Source organism: Drosophila suzukii, unplaced genomic scaffold, assembly GCF_043229965.1.
Source record: "Drosophila suzukii unplaced genomic scaffold, CBGP_Dsuzu_IsoJpt1.0 scf_6, whole genome shotgun sequence".
NCBI classification, from domain to species: domain Eukaryota; kingdom Metazoa; phylum Arthropoda; class Insecta; order Diptera; family Drosophilidae; genus Drosophila; species Drosophila suzukii.
This window is the reverse complement of record NW_027255938.1, coordinates 2,443,971-2,462,416: the sequence shown is the minus strand read 5'-3', so window position 1 is coordinate 2,462,416 and position 18,446 is coordinate 2,443,971. Positions and strand designations below refer to the sequence as shown.

Here is an 18,446-nt window from a genome sequence, read left to right as displayed (position 1 = left end):
AGGAAAGGTCATTTTTTAGACACACCATCATACTCAGGTAGCCAATAGGGGACAGTTTGGAAAAAATCATTTCGAGTTTGGGAAAAAACAAAGATTTTCATTTGTTGAATTTCGAGAATGCACATTTTTGGGTAAAAGAAGAGGAAAAATCAAAGATTTTTCATTTGTTGAATTTCGAGAATGCATATTTTTGGGTAAAAGAAGAAGATGAAAACCTGTAGAAATTTCCTTATAAATCTTGTAAGCATATTTAAAAGGGTAAGACGAGATTGTTGACTTAGATAGACAACATGCATTCAGTTAAAATAAATAACTTTTTGAAAGTATTTGACGGAATTCTGTTCAATGCACACTTTGTACGGCTCCAGTTCATACAATCAAAACTCTTTGAATGTGAACGAGGTAATATAAAAACATCTATTCATGGAAATCATATGGACACCTGCGTGTGGAGCAATGATGCAGCCACTGAGGGAGTTGATACTTGTGTATGCCATCGAATTTCGGATTACAAAAAGGAAGCACTCAACATTATGAATAAATACTATAATCTAGAAAAAAGAATGAAAATGATTAAATAACATAATAAAACATGTTCGCAGTACCAAAATAAACTTCTGACTTTTTATTTCGAGTTAAAATTACAGGTACGGAGAATGGAAAATATTTCCTTGACTGAGATATGTCGGCTACTTGCGAGTTGTTGCGCGGTCGTGATTTCAACCCCTATTATGGGAACGTCGTATGAGCTCGTATGAGGTCGTTGGCGTGAGGCCCATGATCTTGTCAATGAGCGTGCGCCTTCTGGGTTGTGCATGTGTCCCTTTTATTGCGGTCAGGTAATTGACAGGTGCGCATGTTCGGGTAGCTCTTGCTTGAATCCCTTTTATGACATGTTTATGACCCATTTGTGGAAAGGAGAGAATCTTAGATCAATTTACCAGTTAAACGTTCTGGGGCGGAAACAAAAATGTGTATTTGAAAATATTCCACATCTGAGAATCATTAACTTGTGAGATTTATTTTATTGGGGTTCTTTTGATTTCTAAATTAGTTTTACAATCATACATACATGATCGGACATGTTCCTCTAAGATAACCATCTTTGAATACTTTGGTTGTGCGACCTTTCACACGTGCACAGCAACACCTGTGATAATGAGGCAAAAGGGTACGTGATACCACCTTTCCCCAACATGATCGGATATGTTCCTCTAAGATAACAACCTTTGGATACTATGGTTGTGCGACCTTTCTCACGTGCACCTTTCTCACCTGACTATTAATTGCACATAATGAGGGGAAGGATACATGATCAATATTGTCACATGGGGATGTGGGGGCGATGGGGGCAATTAAGTATACTCTTTATAGACATGATCGTGACATTTTTATGACTTCAAAGCCCATTAAAATCAGTTAATTTATTGGATTATGCTAATTGTCCCAGAACCCGCATACGTTAATGAGGGGGGAGGGGGGGCCGGGGGCCATTAATATGCTAATTGTCCCAGAACCCGTCTTTCCCTACTACTCCTAGTGTAAGCGAACGTTCCATCGTAACCCCACCTTTCTGCTTTTCCGGGACGTATCCGAGTGGCTCGATATGTCTTGCGTGTCTGTCGTGATGTGGTGGCTAGCTTGCTGCTGACAATGTCTTGCGCACTGCTCCTGGCTGCGCGGCTGAACGTAGCCTTGCTGGACAACTCCACTCGAAACCGTACCGATCGACCGCTCTGCCTTCTGGCTACTCGGGATTCTCCAGACGTAACTGTAGGACTTAGTTGATAGGGATAAACAGCCCACACCTACCTAGCCGTGTGATGCCCTCTGGACCTCAGGTAGCTGCGTCTCAATTCGGAGATTCCTGGTATCCCAATCCCGAATGTCTCGACGTAGCGATCTTGCTCCCTGTAGGCTCCCAAGGCGCTGCTTTTCCGGCGACTCGACTTATTGAAGGTCCCTTGTAGTTTATTTGGTTGACAGACTGTTCACTTTGGTATCTTGGCTGATCTTAACGGTTTGACCCCTCGTGATCGACTGATGCTGCTTCCAGCGCTGGACCCACTTAAAAAGGGCTCCTGGTACCGTTAATTCTTGGCATCTGCGCACGGCAACACTTCAGGGTCCAAAGTCCGCGGCTTTACCGTTCGACCTTTCGCCCTCTGCACACGGCCCCACACTAGGGTGCTAAGCGCGGCGATCTATTGTTAACCTTTCGCTCTTTCTCTCCAAGCTCTCTTTCCTTGTACTCTCCAAACTCTCTAGAGCCGAATTCTCCAAGCTCTCTCGTACTAAATTCTCCAAAACTCTTCCGAACTGAAATTTCTAAACTCTTTTGAACTGATAACTCCAAATTTTCTTGAACTGAATTCTCCAAGCTTTCTTGAACTGAATTCTCCAAACTCTCTCTTCCCGCATCTCTCTTCCATCTATTGCTGGTGCATCTGGGATTTATAAGGGAGTTATTCAACTCCTCACAATACATATTCTTGATCAGGATCACTAGCCGAGTCGATCTGGCCATGTATGTATCTAACAGCGTAAGAACGCTGAGATCTCGGAAACTATAAGAGATAGGCTATTGGTATTTAGCATGCAGATTCCTGATCTTCTTGCGCAGCGCAAGTTTGTTTTAGCAAGGTGCCAGGCCCACTTTAACGCCCGCAAACCGCCCAATGATTCGTACAGTTTTGATGCTAGAATACAAATTTTAACTAAAAAGTATTGCTCTCATCAATAACTATCGATTGACCAAAAAAAATTGGGCATGCCCACTTTACCGCCCACAAACTTTGAGAAATCGTAAATATGAACGCGGATATCTCGGAAACTATCAAAGATAGAGAATTGTGATTTCAGATTTTAATTCCGTAGCCTTGTACGCAGCGCAAAATTGTAACGCGAATGTACCACGCCTTCTCTAATGCCAACAAACCTGTTGCTCCTACAGTTTTGATGATAGAATAAAATTGATGTATTGTTCCTTTCAGTACCTATCGATTGACCAAAAAGGTTTGCAACGCACAATCTGACGCCGATAACGCTTAAATCGGTCTACCGCCCACATAACCATGTATTGAGATCGCGGGTAGGTGGCGCTTTTCAATCTCGCTTTTGTTGCTTGCATATCTCTATTTCCCTTTTGTTCCTGTAGTTGAGTGACAGTCGAGGTACTCGACTATAGCGTTCTTCCTTGTTTAAGTTGTATATGGGTACGAGCAAAAATTTTTTTTACGCTTAGACCGACATTTAGTAGAAGGGTATACTACATTTGTCGGAAAGTATGTAACAGATGGAAGGAAGCGTTTCTGACCCCTTGAAGTATATATATTCTTGATCAGGATCACTAGCCAAGTCGATCTCAACAGGTCCGTCTGTCCGTATGAACGCTGTGATCTCGAAAAATCTCTATAAAAGCTTCAACACTGGGATTAGGCAGGCAGATTCCTGAGATTCCTGCGCAGCGCAAGTTTGTTTCAGCAGAGTGCCACGCCCACTCTAACGCCCACAAACCGCCCAAGCCTGTGGCGCCCACAATTTTCATGCTAGATAAAAAATTTTAACTGAAATGTATTGGTCTCGTCAATACCTATCGATTGATCAAAAAATTTGCCACGCCCACTCTAACGCCCATAACGCTTAAATCTGTCTACCGCCGGTAGGTGGCGTATTTCAATCTCGCTTTGCTGCTTGCATATCTCCATTTCCCTTTGGTCCCATTAGCTGAGTAACGGGTATCTGATAGTCGAGGTACTCGACTATAGCGTTATTCCTTGTTTTCGTTTCGAATTAACAAAAGCATAGATCTGTTTAGGGTTATTTTGGAATTCGGTTCTACAACGGTTTAGGTAACTATTGTAGAATTCGGAATTATGGATTAAAAAATTAGAGCGAGCTATTAGATACCTAGAATGGTCAGCCAGCAGCCCGGTTCTCTAAAATTTCTCAAAAAGTCTGGACATGAAATTTTTTAGGAAAGAGAGTTTACGAGAGAACCAGGGTGGCTTACGAGACTCGTTGGCAGAGGGAAATGACGGGACAAACAAATCGATAGCTGAATATAGTGTACCATAAAACCGTTCCACAATATGAAAGGTGTCGTCGATTGAATCCAGGAAGGACTAATCGATATCGGATAAATGCATATTCATTTCTGTGAACTTAGCTCTACGAAAACAACGAAAGGACGCTGGTTCGGTTTCGGGACATGGCAGTACTGAAACTGATACTTTCAAAGTTACCACAAGTGTAGGATGGAACACATATTCAGGATTTTAGAGGTAACATATGCATTTGCAAAATCAAAGGAAAAATAAGGTCTAAAACTTTACCAGAGCAGTTCTAGACTGAGTTCAGTTGTCCTAAAGAGAGATCAATAAGACCGTGAACAAACTCATGAGCCGTTTTGGAAACGAGAACATTTGGATTAGTTGAGGGCATCCAAGAAATGGCAGGAAGGTTACAATTGCCCAAAACGATAAGATGATCATTATTGCCAACGGTTGAATGAATACTCCGTATTTGAGCCAAATGCTGAAGGTAGAGACTAGTATCAGACCGAGGGGGAATATACGAGCATGATATAAAAACATAATAATGGTGAATCTGAATCCGAGCAGCAAAAAACTCTAAAGTACTGTCTGTAATGATCATCGGAATACGTTGAGAGACAAGATCGGCCTTGACGGCAATAAGAACACCGCCGCCAAGGCGAACTGAGCGGTCACATCTATAGATCACATAGTTTCCCGCAAATATTTCGCAGAGGAATTAAGCCACGTTTCGGTAAAAGCAATCACATTGGCATCAAAGGAGACACTGTTAACGTGCAGTTTACTAAGTTGCCCAATAAACTGCGAACATTTTTGTAGTTAAGGGTAATATTATAATTGAGTTTTTTGGAACGTTGGTTGAAGGAATCTGAGGCCCGTGAACAATGACATGTTCAGGACATTTATAAACATTGAGACCGTTATCAAGATGTACCTCAGGAAGTCCAATCTTAAACGAAGATATTTCACGTCTCTGCCTAAACTTGCACTTCAAGACGGTTTGTTCGGTTCGAAAAATATTCAGTTTTCTGCTAAGGTGATTTTTGACATCGTTCATGTTCATGCGTGTGAATGATAATAGAGCAAATGCACCAGCAACAACACAGTGTAGAAATTTGCAGTAAACTTGCGAGTGAAATAGAGTAGAGCAACAAGGCAAAAATACAATAACGTTTGCTGATAATATTGTAATAATGCTAGGTACATATAAAGTCACCGCCTTGAACTATTTAACTTTTCGTTATGATAAAGATCACCGAAAATTTGATGAGATGTTCCAAATCGGCCTTAATTGATGTAGGTTACACGGGTAAAGTTTATTAATAGGTCAGCGGAACAGCACCGAGTGATCCGATCAGATGTAAAGATGACGGTCTAATTGCCGAAGTACTCTACTATAGCGTTCTTCGTTGTTTTTTTTTTACCTACAGCATATCATTATTCCCCGAACACTCTTTTTTTTTTCTTCCCCGACCGTGTTTTGTTCCGCTTGGTTTAGTATTACTACATCTTGGGTCATCGAGATCAATGGCAGTATTACTGCCACCGTGAAAGCTATATATTTAATTCAACAAAATCCGTCCTACTAAATATTACCTTCAACTATCCTTATCCCACAGGGAGCTTATCGATTTGTTGGATAATAACACCAAGAATAAAGAACACACACAAAATTGAAAAGAAATACATTAAGAAATCTCTCGAGCGTCCAATGTCCAATGAAGTTTCTCGAACTGAATGAAAATATTTAAATTTATTTAAATTGACATTGAAAGAAATAAACTCCTAGCTTCTTCATATAATGGCGTTAAAAGCTTAATTTTTTGGTATCCCTTTCTAGTGCTCAGGTATCTTCATTTAAAAAAGCGCGCATTTTATACGATCCGTTTAGCCTCTACGACCACAAACTATCTTGCCCCTTATCTACCCTTGCCCACTCTCCCCTATTCACTATACTTTTAGAATCACGAATTAAATTACTATATTCTATAGCTGCCATAGGAATAACCGCAAAATTATTGTTAAAATAATAAAAAATCTATAAACTTAAGTTAATTGAAGGGGACTAACGTTCTCAGCGTTACCAGACAACGCCTACTATATGAATTGATTAGCTTGATGTTGTTAATATCCGCGCCACCACAACGAAGTTCAAGTTCTTCTTGTAGTGCAGTTTGTATTCCATGGTAGTCGCAGTGCATACATCCATCTGGTGTAGGTAAAGTTCCATTTCTGCTGCCAAGGCCGAAATCAAAAGCATGCGCTCCAATTTTTACTTTCACTTCTCATTTTCCTTCTGCTCTTAACAGGCCAATATCAGCGAGAACCATAATTTTGGCTTGCTCTTCAAACTTCGTGAAACGGCTTCAGTTCTGACACCAAGTCGTTTGATCAAGAGTTCCACTGTTAAGCGCACCTACGAGAGAACAGTTCATAGATTTTTTCGCCCGTTGCTCTCCACTACCGATCCGTTATTTGGACAGTTACTCTGTATGTAACCGCGCTTGACACATTTGTAGTACTTTATCGTCTCGGCCATTGCCTGGCCACCAGCGCTTGTTCACTTGTCGTATTTTCACCGTCTCTTCTTTCTCCTTCCTTTAACTTTATGCACAGATTTTCTAATTCCGGTTTCGCGCTTTTCTATGGAAACAACAAAACATTCAAATTCTTTTGGGAGACTTGCAGGTTGATCTAAGATTTCGACAAAAGTACTTATGCAGCCGGTCATTGTCTGTCCATCTCGCGAGATGATAGACGCGTAGAAAATAATGATAAAATACAAAGAAAACAACGAAAAGTACCTCAACTATCAGATACCCTTTACTCAGCTACAGGGAAAAAAGGGAAATGGAGATATGCAAGCAGAAAAACGAGATTGAAATGCACCACCTACACGCGATCTCAATATATGGTTATGTGGGCGGTAGACAGAATTATGCTTCATGCTTTGATAAAGAATAAAAACGTTTTATTTCCCAATTTGAGTGGACTGTATTTCAATGATTAAACTTGTCACATTTTCTTGTGTGTCCGATGCGTTCACTACGTTCACTGCGTCTTAACACTAAGTCACCAAAATACATTAAAAAGGCAAAAGTTAGTATTTCATATACCAAAGAGAATAAGATTCAAAATTAAATAACGGCTGTAATGCGTTCATCAACATCCCGTGCCGCCCTGAAACAATGTTTCAGAATTAGGCAGTACAGCTAACTTGGTGATGGGCCGGGTCATCTCTCCAGTAGATGTCTTAATTTTTACAGCGCGTACAAGTCCATCTGGTCCAGGATGAGCTTCCACTACACGGGCTAGTATCCAAGCTGCTGGAGGGAGATTTGAGTCCTTGACGAGGACTACATTGTCTACTGCGATGTTGCGTTCCTTGTTGCTCCACTTTTGACGTTGCTGCAGGGATGTTAAATACTCTTGGTGCCAGCGTTTCCAAAACCCTTGATACATCGATTGCAAGTGCTGCCAATAGTCCAGTCGATTGATCGGCAAATGAGTCAGATCTCCCTCTGGAACATTTGTGAATGAGCGTCCAATTAAGAAGTGTGCCGGAGTCAAGTAGGTAAGGTCAGTGTCAGGTGTGTAGCATAGCGGTCGCGAGTTTACTACTGCACTGATCTGAGCGATCAGAGTTTGCATTTGTTCAAAGGTTAGAACAGTTTTTCCCACAACTCGACGCAGATGCAATTTAACGGAACGTACTGATGACTCCCACTTCCCTCCCCAATGTGGCGAATGGGGAGGTATAAAACTCCATTTGATTCCATCATTGGCCAGCGATTGTGTTAGATTGCGTTGATGCTCCTGCGAAGTTAAAAGTTGCTGCATCTCATCTAATGCCCGTTTGGCACTGAAGATCTGATCGCTGAAGATCTGTGAGCATTTTCCTCGAAGTCGAAAACATGTCAGGAATGTGTCTGTACTAAAATCGGTTGCCAGTTCCAAATGTATGGCTGATGTTACAAGGCAAGCAAAGAGGCATATGTAGCCCTTAGTTTTTCGGGGATTGCGCCCTCTCCTTTCCTTAAGTATTAACGGACCTGCGTAGTCACAGCCTGAGTGCTGGAAGGGTAAAGCTTCTGTTATACGGATGCCTGGTAGATCGGCCATGAATTGGTGCTCCGTGAGTTTACGTTGGCGAAAATATTTAATGCAGTTGTGAACCAGATTTCTTATCAGGTTGCGCGCACCAAAGATCTAGTACTTTTGACGAACAATTACAAAAAGTGCAGAAAATCCTGGATGAAAATTTGTCGTATGCTCGTGTTCCAAGATCATTCTTGTGATGCGGTTCGACTTCGGAAGCAGTATAGGGTGTTTTACATCAGCTGGTAATTGTGAGTTGTCCAGTCGTCCACCAACTCGAAGAAGGCCATCCTTGCAGATAATGGGCGAGAGCTTCACCAACTGGGAGCGGCTGCGAAGTGGCTTGTTTTCCGTCAGTAGTTTGCGGTCTTCCATGAAACATTTCTGAGCCTCTTGCAGGCAAAGAATGCGAGCAGTCTGAATCTCCTCAAAGGTGAGCATCTTTCCATTTGCCAGGGTAGCAGATTTAATGGCCTTGGTCTTTTGGATGAAGCGTAAGGCGTAAGCTACGACGCTTATCAGCTTTGTCCAGGACGAGACGCGTTGAGTCAAAGCTTCGATTGGTGACAATGGGACGCTTTCCTGTGCGGTTAATGCGGTGGTCTTCACTTCTTCTTTTCTATGGTTTTCTAAAAGGGAAGAACGGAACTTTTTAGAGGTCAACTTTACCGCAAGCATTTCTGGATCTTGCAAGCCATGAAGGTCCCATCCACCATAAGTCAAAATGGAGAAGGTCTGAAGCAAGCATTCCTCGTGTGGCGCAGTCCGCCGGATTCTCCTTTGTGTTTACGTGATGCCATGCGTTGCGCGGTAAAGCTTCGAGTATTTCTGAGGTTCTGTTGGCTACAAATGTTTTAAGCTTAGATGGTGGATGTGAAAGCCAGGCCAAGACTATGGTTGAGTCACACCATGCATGTACTTCAATGTCCTTGTGTTGTAGCACAGCCTTGACTGATAAGAACAGTCGGCTCAGTAGCAAAGCGCCACACAGTTCGAGACGCGGTAGAGACTGCTGCTTCAGCGGAGCAACTCTGGTTTTTCCTGCTATGACTGAAACTGATACGGTGCCATCTGCTCGCACTACTCTGCTATAGATGACTGCAGAATATGCCTTGATGGATGCATCTGAAAATCCATGCAGTTCGATGTGATCTTCATTGTTTTGAACAAACCGTGGCAGGCGTAGGTCGCGAAGGCTGAGTAGGTCGTTACGGCATTTATTCCACCAGTCCGCAATTTTTGGAGGAAGCTCCGTGTCCCAGCCGAGATCGAGCAGCCACAATTCATGGAACAGAATTTTAAACTGCACTACCACTGGCGACAGAATACCCAGCGGGTCAAAAATGCGTGCCACATCTGACAGCACTTGGCGTTTGGTGTTGTGCGGATTTGTTGTGAGGCAAACTTTGTAGGATAACATATCCTCTTCTGGATCCCAATGAATGCCAAGAACTTTTGCTGTAGAATTGGATCCTTTGCCTTGTACTTCGGTTGAAGCGTAAGATCTGTCGACGACACGTGATGAATTGGAAACCCATTTTCCAAGTTCCATGCCTGCACATTTCATCAGCTGGATCAACTCATTTTGATTGCGAATGAGCTTCTCCTCGGTATGCGCTCCGGTAAGTAGTCGTCCACATAAAACTGCTCCTTCAAGATCCTTGCAGCTGCCGGAAAGTCCAGGACCCTCACTGCTAAAAATGGTGCGCAGGATGTGCCGTATGTTATCGTGGACAGTTCATAGTGTTTAATAGGAGTCGTTTCATCTTCTCAATTCTTCTCTTCACAATTCGCTGATAGCCACAATGGTTGGCAGCCACCCAGATTTGTCGATACATCATGACATTATCTGCTGAGAAGACGAGCTTGAACATTCTGAAACGCAAACAAATCGAGAAAAGGTTTCGTAGAATGCTGGGTCCAATGTGCAGAGCTTCGTTTAAGGACCGTCCATTCGTGTCCTTGAATGAGCTGTCAAATACGACGCGTAATTTTTGGGTAATTACAGAATGATGTGGCAAGTAAAAGCTCGGCTTTTCGTCAATGTCTTCTGGCGATAGTTCTCGCATGTGGCCCAACTGAAGATAATCTCGCATAAAGTGCACGTACTGTGAATGCAGATTGGGGTCTTTCCTTAGGCGGCGCTCTACACCCCTGAATCTTGTTAGCGCTTCCTGTAAAGTATCCGAAAACTGTTCCTTGGAGTTTTCGAACGGAAGTTCGACGATTTAACGCCCCTTAGAGTCCCGAGTGTGCGTTTTCACAAACTGCTGTTCAACTTCATCGTCCTCTGGTTTCCCATGGAATTCCTGGTTGACATCCTCCAGCTCCCAAAAGCGCCGTAGCGATTCGTCAATGTCAATAGCCGTGTGCATTGTTGTTGTAGATGAACATCCGGTAGTAACGATAGATGTTATGAACCATCCAAATATGGTCGAAATGGCGATGATGTTGCCCTGGTTGTCGAACATCTTTTGGCCGGTGAACACGGTCCAAACGTAGTCGCTGCCCAGGAGTATATCAACTGGCGCCAACGACTGATAGTCAGAATCCGCAAGCTCAAAGCCAGCGAATGCCTTGAGTGCTGGGGCGGCGATATCGTGTCTTGCCAACGTGGAGGTAATTTTGCTGAGTACGTGAACACGCACCTTCATTGTGTGATCTGAGATCCTTGACTGCAAGTCCAGCGTGCTGCAGCCTCTAGTTGTCTCAGCCTTGATTGATGAGATTCCGGTCACCAAGATTCGTGACGGAGAGCGTGCCAGTCCGAGTGCCTGTACGCACCGCTCGGAGATGTACGACAGTTCCGAGCCACTGTCCAAAAGCACCCGGCAGGTGGTGTGCGATCCTGTTGAGTTTCTAAAGAATACTAGAGCTGTTGGCAATGCACTTTTTCATATCCCTTGTGGCTATGTTGCGGTTGTTGTTCCGTTGCAGAAGGATTCAGCTGTGGAAGCCACTTCTGCCCGTGCGATATGGCTGATGGTGACCGTAGCATCTTCGGGAGCGCTTGGGATGAGCCTTTCATCATCTCGTGAGTGTGTCGAAGTGACAGCGGCCTGCGAATTAAGAATATATGCGTCTAGCAGAGAGTGATGACGATTATGGCAATACTTGCATGTGAATTTGGATTCACACTTTCGTGACACATGCCCAGGCTTAAGGTAGTTAAAACACAGGGATTTAGCCTTAACAAATGTGCGTCTCTGCTCGATTGACAATTCACCAAACTTTGAGCAAGCGTAGATCTTGTGCTCCTTGGAGTTACACTTCACACAAGTGTTTGCTTCCATCGATACTAAAGCGTGTGACGATCGCTTTGCCTTGCCATGTTGTGGGCCAACCTTGGAGTCAATGTCTGATTCACTCGGTTTAAAAACTTTAGTAGATTATCCACTGACGGAGATTCCAGTTCCCGGCTTCCTTCGATCCATTTGCGACGGGTTTCAGCGTCGATCTTGGCCAGGATGAAGTGTATAATCCAGCAGTCCCTATTAGTTTGCCCTGCTGCATCTAGGCCGCGTACAATTTCGGTGGCTCCGTCCGTCACCTTGCGCAGACCCGTTACATCTGCTCTGGCGGTCGAAGGTAAGTTAACAAATGTCTCCAGCAGAGTGTTAACAATGTGACGCGTTCTATTGTACCGATCAATTAGGCAAGTCCAAGCAGCCTCGGAAGCTGAGTTCGTTATTGGCATATGTCGAGTCAAGTCAGCTGCTTCGCCAGTGATGTACGTTTTCAAGTAGTGCAACTTTTGTATTGCTGTCAAATACTGCTTGCTATGGATCGTACTCTCGAAGATGTTTTTAAAGGCTGGCCACTCCTTGTAGTCGCCAGTGAACAGCTTGATATGGATTTTGCCCTTAAAAGCGTTGCTTGATGCTGAGCCAAACGCTCTTTGAGCTGCTGCTGTTGTTCCAGAAAACGAACTAGGTTTTCGTTTCCCACTCCTGATGCCATTGGTGCGGCCTCATCAGGGTTGCCAGCTTGTCTGAAGTTATTGCCTTCTCTTTCATTCTCCTGAGATTCTTCACAGGTGCGTATGAGGTTGCGAAATAATGTGCTCGCTTGCAAGTACTTGTCCTCGTACCTTTCGTTGTCGATGGCTGGATCGGCGTACCCTCCCTCTTCGTCAAAAAGGACCATTTGGTCGCTGATGGACTCGAATTCTTTCCAGACGATGTTGAGCCTTTCCAATGAAACTTGTAGTTCATCAAGCTCCCATTTTGATCCCGCACGTGGATCTTGAGACGCCGTTAGCAAACGCGTTATGCTTGCCTTCGCACGACTTCTAGCTGCCTTCCAAAGTTTAAACTGATCCATGTTAATCAGTAACTAAATCTGGCTAGAAGGACCAAAGATATGATGAAGAATAAAAACGTTTTATTTCCCGATTTGAGTGGACTGTATTTCAATAATTAAATTTGTCACATTTTCTTGTGTGTCCGATGCGTTCAGTTGTAGTCTTAACACTAAGTCCTAAAAAATCTCTAAAGTGTGACGCGGCACCAAAATACATTAAAAAGGCAAAAGTTAGTATTTCATATACCAAAGAGAACAAGATTCAAAATTAAATAACTGCTGTAATGCGTTCATTAACAGGCGTTACAGTGAGCGTGGCAAACTTATTTTGGGGTCAATCAATAGGTATTGACGAGACTAACACATTTCAGCTAAAATTTTTTTCCAGCATGAAAATTGTGGGCACCACAGGCTTAGGCGGTTTGTGGGCGTTAGAGTGGGCTTGGTAAACTTTTGTTGGATCAATCGATAGGTAATGACGAGACTAATACATTACAGCTAAAATATTTTATCTAGCATGGAAATTGTGGGCGCCACAGGTTTGGGCGGCTTGTGGGCGTTAGAGAGACACATTCACGTAACAAACTGTCGCTGCGTACAAGACAACGGAATCTAAATCTGAAATCCCAATTCTCTATCTTTGATAGTTTCCGAGATATCCGCATTCACACTTACGATTTTTTGAAGTTTGTGGGCGGTTTGTGGGCGTTCGAGTGGGCGTGGCAAATTTTTTTTGCGAAAATCGATAAGTATTAATAAGAACAATACACTTCAGATTTAATTTATATTATAGCATTAAAACTGTAGGAGTCACAGTTTTGGGCGGTTTGTGGGCGTTAGAGTGGGCGTGGCATATTCGCGTAACAAACTTGCGTTGCGCTCAAGGCTACGGAATCTAAATCTGAAATCCCATTTCTCAATCTTTGATAGTTTCCGAGATATCCGCGTTCATATTTACGATTTCTTGAAGTTTGTGGGCGGCTTTTGGGCGTTAAAGTGGGCTTGGCAATTTATTTTTAGGTCAATCAATTGGTATTGATGAGAGCAATATATTTTAATTAAAATTTTTTATTCTAGCATCGAAACTGTAGGAGTGGGCGTTGCACCCTGCTGAAACAAACTTGCGCTGCGCAAGAAGATCAGGAATCTGCATGCCAAATCCCAATAGCCTAGTTCTTGTAGTTTCCGAGATCTAAGCGTTCATACGGAAAGACGGACAGACGGACATGATATCGACTCCGCTAGTGATCCTGATTAAGAATATATAAACTTTTTGGGGTCGGAAACGCTTCCTTCTGCCTATAACACTTTCCGACGAATCTAGTATTCCCCTATATTCTACGAGTAACGTATATAAAAAGTAGCGTCTAATTCTGTGCTAAAAAATATACTATTAATCATTTTAAGAAAGACAGAGAGTCCGATTTTAAGATAATAGGACACAGTCATAGTCATAGTTAGATCTATAATAATTTAAAATAAGGGGAATGTAATTTCGTGTTAATCTGCATGGAACAGAAAAGTTTAGCTGCCCAACCATGTCAGGGCTATCAATTTCACCTCGAATAAGGTTATATATAAAGACTCTTCCAAGCATAATTCTGCGGTTGGCTAGGGAGAGTAAGTTAATTAGGAGTAATCTACAAGAATAAGAAGGTAAATGAGGTTTGCATTCAAGTTAAGGCACGTATTTACGTATTCCATACGATCAACATGAGTTGAATAAAAAAGGTCCTAGTAATAAAAGGATCATCAAATTGCTTTGATAAAATTCCTTAATAAAGCCAAGCGCACCTCTACCTTTATTCATTACAGACGAAATATGAGCAAATTTTAGTCTTGGGTCATAAAGAACGCCAAGATCGTGTACTACAATTATTCTATCCAATAAACCCTTACTCAGCTGTATGTCGCATATTGAGGATTGACTCGACAGAAAGTTATTACCTTACACTTAGAGCCATTTAAATCCAGTAAAATGTCAGAGCACCATGTTGATATTCAAATCGGATTGAAAGTTGGACTGGCAAGAAGTATCCATGTTCTGGAGACATAGTTTAACATCATCTGCGCAACCAGGAGGTAACGTGGAGTATGGAAAAACAATTTTTTTTCAACTACTATATGTGTTCTGCATTTCAGATAACTAAAGATCCATTTTAAAAGGTCAGCAGGGAACGCTAATAGATCGAGTTTTCTAACCAGAAGAACGTGATTAACAGATGGTGTCTGTTTAAAAATGTTTTTCTAAGTCCATTTATTACAAATGATAGAAGTTTCAAAAGGTTAGTGGTTTTTGATCTACGATTTATAAACCCGTGCTGACATGGAGATATAACTGACCTAAAAAAGTTGCTGCTAATATGGAGTAATAATATTTTCAAAGAGCTTTGGGATCACTGACAATTTAGATATACCTCTATAATTGCTTGCTTCCATTTTGCTACCCTTCTTGTGGAATTACAAACGATTACTTCTACAAAGGGGAAATAGTGATGATTCTAAAGATAAGGTAACCAATTTGAGAAGGGGCTTGCATAAGGCCTCCGCGCAATATCTAAGCACGCACCCAGGAATTCCATCGGGTCCAGGCGAATAGACGGGCTTAGCACGTTGAAGATCAAAAAGCAGAGATTTCCATTTAAGGTGAGACAGAATATTAAATTCGACTTGGATACAATGTAAGAACAAGTTTGTGAGGAATGTGGTAAAGTAGAATATGACGTCCGAAAAAAGTGGCAAATAAATCGGCTATTGCCTGATCAGTTGTTGCGGTAATATTTTCAAAAGATAGGGAGAAAGGAATTGATGGATTTAAGCTTAGTGTTGACCAAATTATAAAACTTTTTCGGATTCTGAGTTGTCTTAATAGTTTTTGTAACACAGAGTGTTTAGCACGGTAAAACTAGTCCGAGCTCTTATGTATCTAGAAAAATAGATTGAGAGCCGGTATCTTTGAATTTCCTATAAAGTCTGGACTTCTTAATTCTTAGGTGTGTCAGCTCTTTACTGAACCAAGGTGGCTTGTTGGACACTGACGGATAGTATAACAGAGCACAAGAATGGAATAACGAATTAAGGGTACTATAAAAACATTTATAGAATCATCCATATTTTGGAATGCGTAGAGATCGGACCAATCAAAGCCTGATATAAAAAAGTATAGCCATGCGAAAACAATGTAATCGCTTAGTTGACTTCTCTGATTTTTCTACTAACACAGCAGCAGTGTCGATTGGGACACATCCAAGCAGGAGTTGAGAAAAAGGTGCTACTTTGGACAGAAACACGCAGTCCGGATTAATTACAAAGTACAGGTCTAGTAAACTGCCTAAAGAGTTTCTAATGGACCACGCAGTTTTAGCTTCATTAAAATCTCCTAGAAACACCAGTTGGTTTCTATTAGACAGCTTATTTGAGACTGACTGTATAGCGAAAATATGATTTCAATACTCGGGAAATTCAGATGCAGGCGAAATGTATGAGCAGGTGATACTCGTATATATGTCTACTAGGAGACGATGTCCTTACATATATGAATTCCATATTATAGAATTCCTCAACAAGTATCTCTTACGTCTTGAGAGTAGAGTCCACGGCAATTAAGACTCCACCTCCTCGCCTGGATGGTCGATCATGCCTATAAATGTACTGACCAGGAAAAATTTCCGAGCTGGATCTCCGCTTTCAAACAGGTCTCAGTGAAAACGATATTATGAATGCAAAAGAAAGACTGTCCGAATACAATTCATTTAGCTTCCTAAGAAAGCCTCTGGTGTTCTAATAAGAAATAGTTAGGCTAGTTCTAATTTTTTGAAGAAGGTGCTTCGGTAGGTTATGAAGGTGCGACAGTACTCTGGCCTTGGCTGGGGTGTCTGGTATCTACAGGTCTTTTTCTATTCTTTTGCTTCATAAAAGCCAGCCAGAAATCTGCATATAGTTGAAAAGAGCTTAGGAACAGATATCTTAAAAGACTAAGTGTTCCTATCATAGGTAGAATTAAATTTGTCCCGGAAATATATTTGGCTTTTGTTTTATGTTGTATATAGACCAACACCTGAGAGGCAGTTTGGCCAGTGGAAATCCAAGAAACAAATATTTGTTTTTTTGGCAGAACCACTGTTAGAGGTTTTGGTACGGCAGATGGTGTTTCTGCAGAGAATGGTGTGAGTATGTAGGTGGCAGGTTATTTAAGGAAGAAGGACTTGGTGGGTCAATCGCAGACGATCCTGATTGAATTAATCCATATCTTCTTTAGCTGCTGATCCTAACAACATTTTAGGATTTGTTGTGGTCGACCTCTGCTCCGTGATGTAGCTCTGATCTTCAGTTTCCGGGGGTTGTGGTGTGTTCCCCATAGGCTGCCTACCACCAGTGTGTTTTTTAAATTTTGGAGACTCATCTAATATCTTGAGGCTATAAAATTGGGAGTCCAGCGCTGAGAGTAACTCATCTGCTCGGCGAAAACTATCTCTATTTAAGCTGAAGCTATTAATCACACCCTTTAAACGACCTTTACTTTGGCGCATAAACGATCTCATTTAGTGCGCAACCTCAAGACAAGGGTAACAACAACAACCTTTACCTGAGTCATCACTAGTTCGACCGGTGTACCCAGCACACACAACACACAAAAGCAAACTATAGAAATTACAAAAACAAATTTAAAAGAAAGAGAATGCAAGAATGCGAGGGAGCAAGAGCGGGAAAAGAACAACAATAAACAGCACTGCAGCTTCGGCGAACCACGCACAAAGGAATGCAATAGAAATCACAAAAACAAAAAAAAACATACAATTAAAACTGCAAGTGGATTTACTAAGACTATGCACAGAATAAAAAAAATTTACTCGCGAAGCGAACGAAATAGTGAGCCTAATCAATTAAGGAACCGAATATTAAAAGTTTTAATTTAAGACGTCAATTTCAGTCAATTTGTTTGATTTTTCTCGGTATTAAGCTCGAAGTAGATGAATTTCCAACCTAGCAACGCCATTTGTTTATTATTTGATTATTTTATTGGCGAGTCATAGGATATTTTTGGTATTTTGTTGGTAATTTGTATACCTTGTTTTTTTGTTATTTTGTCTAATATGAACGTTAATATATGACATTTTGAATACTCAATGCCGCATTTACATTTTAAACTATTTATAGAAGGAAGCAACCATCAACTTGTATCCAAGGGTAAAGAAAACCACCTACCAAAACGGTAAGAAATACTGCCCCGAGCAAAAACTTTAAAAACTAAATTTAAAAACAAAATGTTTGCATTTCTAAGCCAATTTAAATCAATTTCACAGTGTCATTATTGGAGAACATTAAAAAAAGATTTATGATATTCCATCAGAACTCACTGTAACCAAGGGTTGAGTGGACTTACCCAAAACCCACTTCCATACTTTTCCCGAGAGACTATGACATTTTTTTCTAGAAAACTTATAAACGAACAAGAGAAAACGCTATGGCCGATGACCCCGACTATCAGATACCTGTTAGTCAGCTTAAAAAGGCGCCACCTGTTGTTCATTCTTATGGGCTGTTTTCTTGTTTCTTGCTTGAACTATTGGGTATATTTCTGTAAAATATCGATGGTAAAATTCCAGCGGCGTTAAATACTAATGCTTTCGTCGTTGAACCAATTTTTGTTTCACTTTTAAAAGTTGTTTGGTAGGGTAACGAACTGATAAATTCAAAGTAAAACTCTACGCAGATGTGAAAATGATTAAATCTTTTTACAAGAAAGCTTGAAAGTCAACAAAAATTGAATGCAATACGCTTAAAAAAATGTTTAATTCAGTTCAAATTTAGTTGTTAAATTCCTTGTTCACAAAAGCCATCAAAATATTAAAGTTCTTGTTGTTATTGGCTGCTATACAGAAACAAATAACTATGTAATGTCAACAAATACCGAACAAAATTAAATGTTCATACCCTATAAAATGTTCGTCAAGACAACGTAAAAGGTACTGTTAGAAATATGTTGGTGCC

General features: G+C 41.4%; 2 protein-coding genes across 2 annotated transcripts in view; both read right to left on the bottom strand.

The window, feature by feature from the left end:
- Nucleotides 1-12,476, bottom strand: part of LOC139355036 (uncharacterized) — a 41,916-nt gene extending 29,440 nt beyond the window's left edge. Inside the window, exons 1-9 of the mRNA XM_070999314.1 lie at nucleotides 12,084-12,476; nucleotides 11,498-12,015; nucleotides 10,418-11,012; nucleotides 9,990-10,327; nucleotides 9,062-9,847; nucleotides 8,391-8,931; nucleotides 7,223-8,264; nucleotides 1,813-1,963; nucleotides 1,570-1,747 (exon numbers count right to left, since the gene is read on the bottom strand). Coding sequence (XP_070855415.1) covers nucleotides 1,570-1,747; nucleotides 1,813-1,963; nucleotides 7,223-8,264; nucleotides 8,391-8,931; nucleotides 9,062-9,847; nucleotides 9,990-10,327; nucleotides 10,418-11,012; nucleotides 11,498-12,015; nucleotides 12,084-12,476 — 4,542 coding nt within the window. The remainder of the gene's footprint in view (nucleotides 1-1,569; nucleotides 1,748-1,812; nucleotides 1,964-7,222; nucleotides 8,265-8,390; nucleotides 8,932-9,061; nucleotides 9,848-9,989; nucleotides 10,328-10,417; nucleotides 11,013-11,497; nucleotides 12,016-12,083) is intronic.
- Nucleotides 1-18,446, bottom strand: part of LOC139355016 (putative leucine-rich repeat-containing protein DDB_G0290503) — a 235,034-nt gene that overhangs the window by 34,806 nt on the left and 181,782 nt on the right. The gene's annotated exons all lie outside the window — the stretch shown is intronic.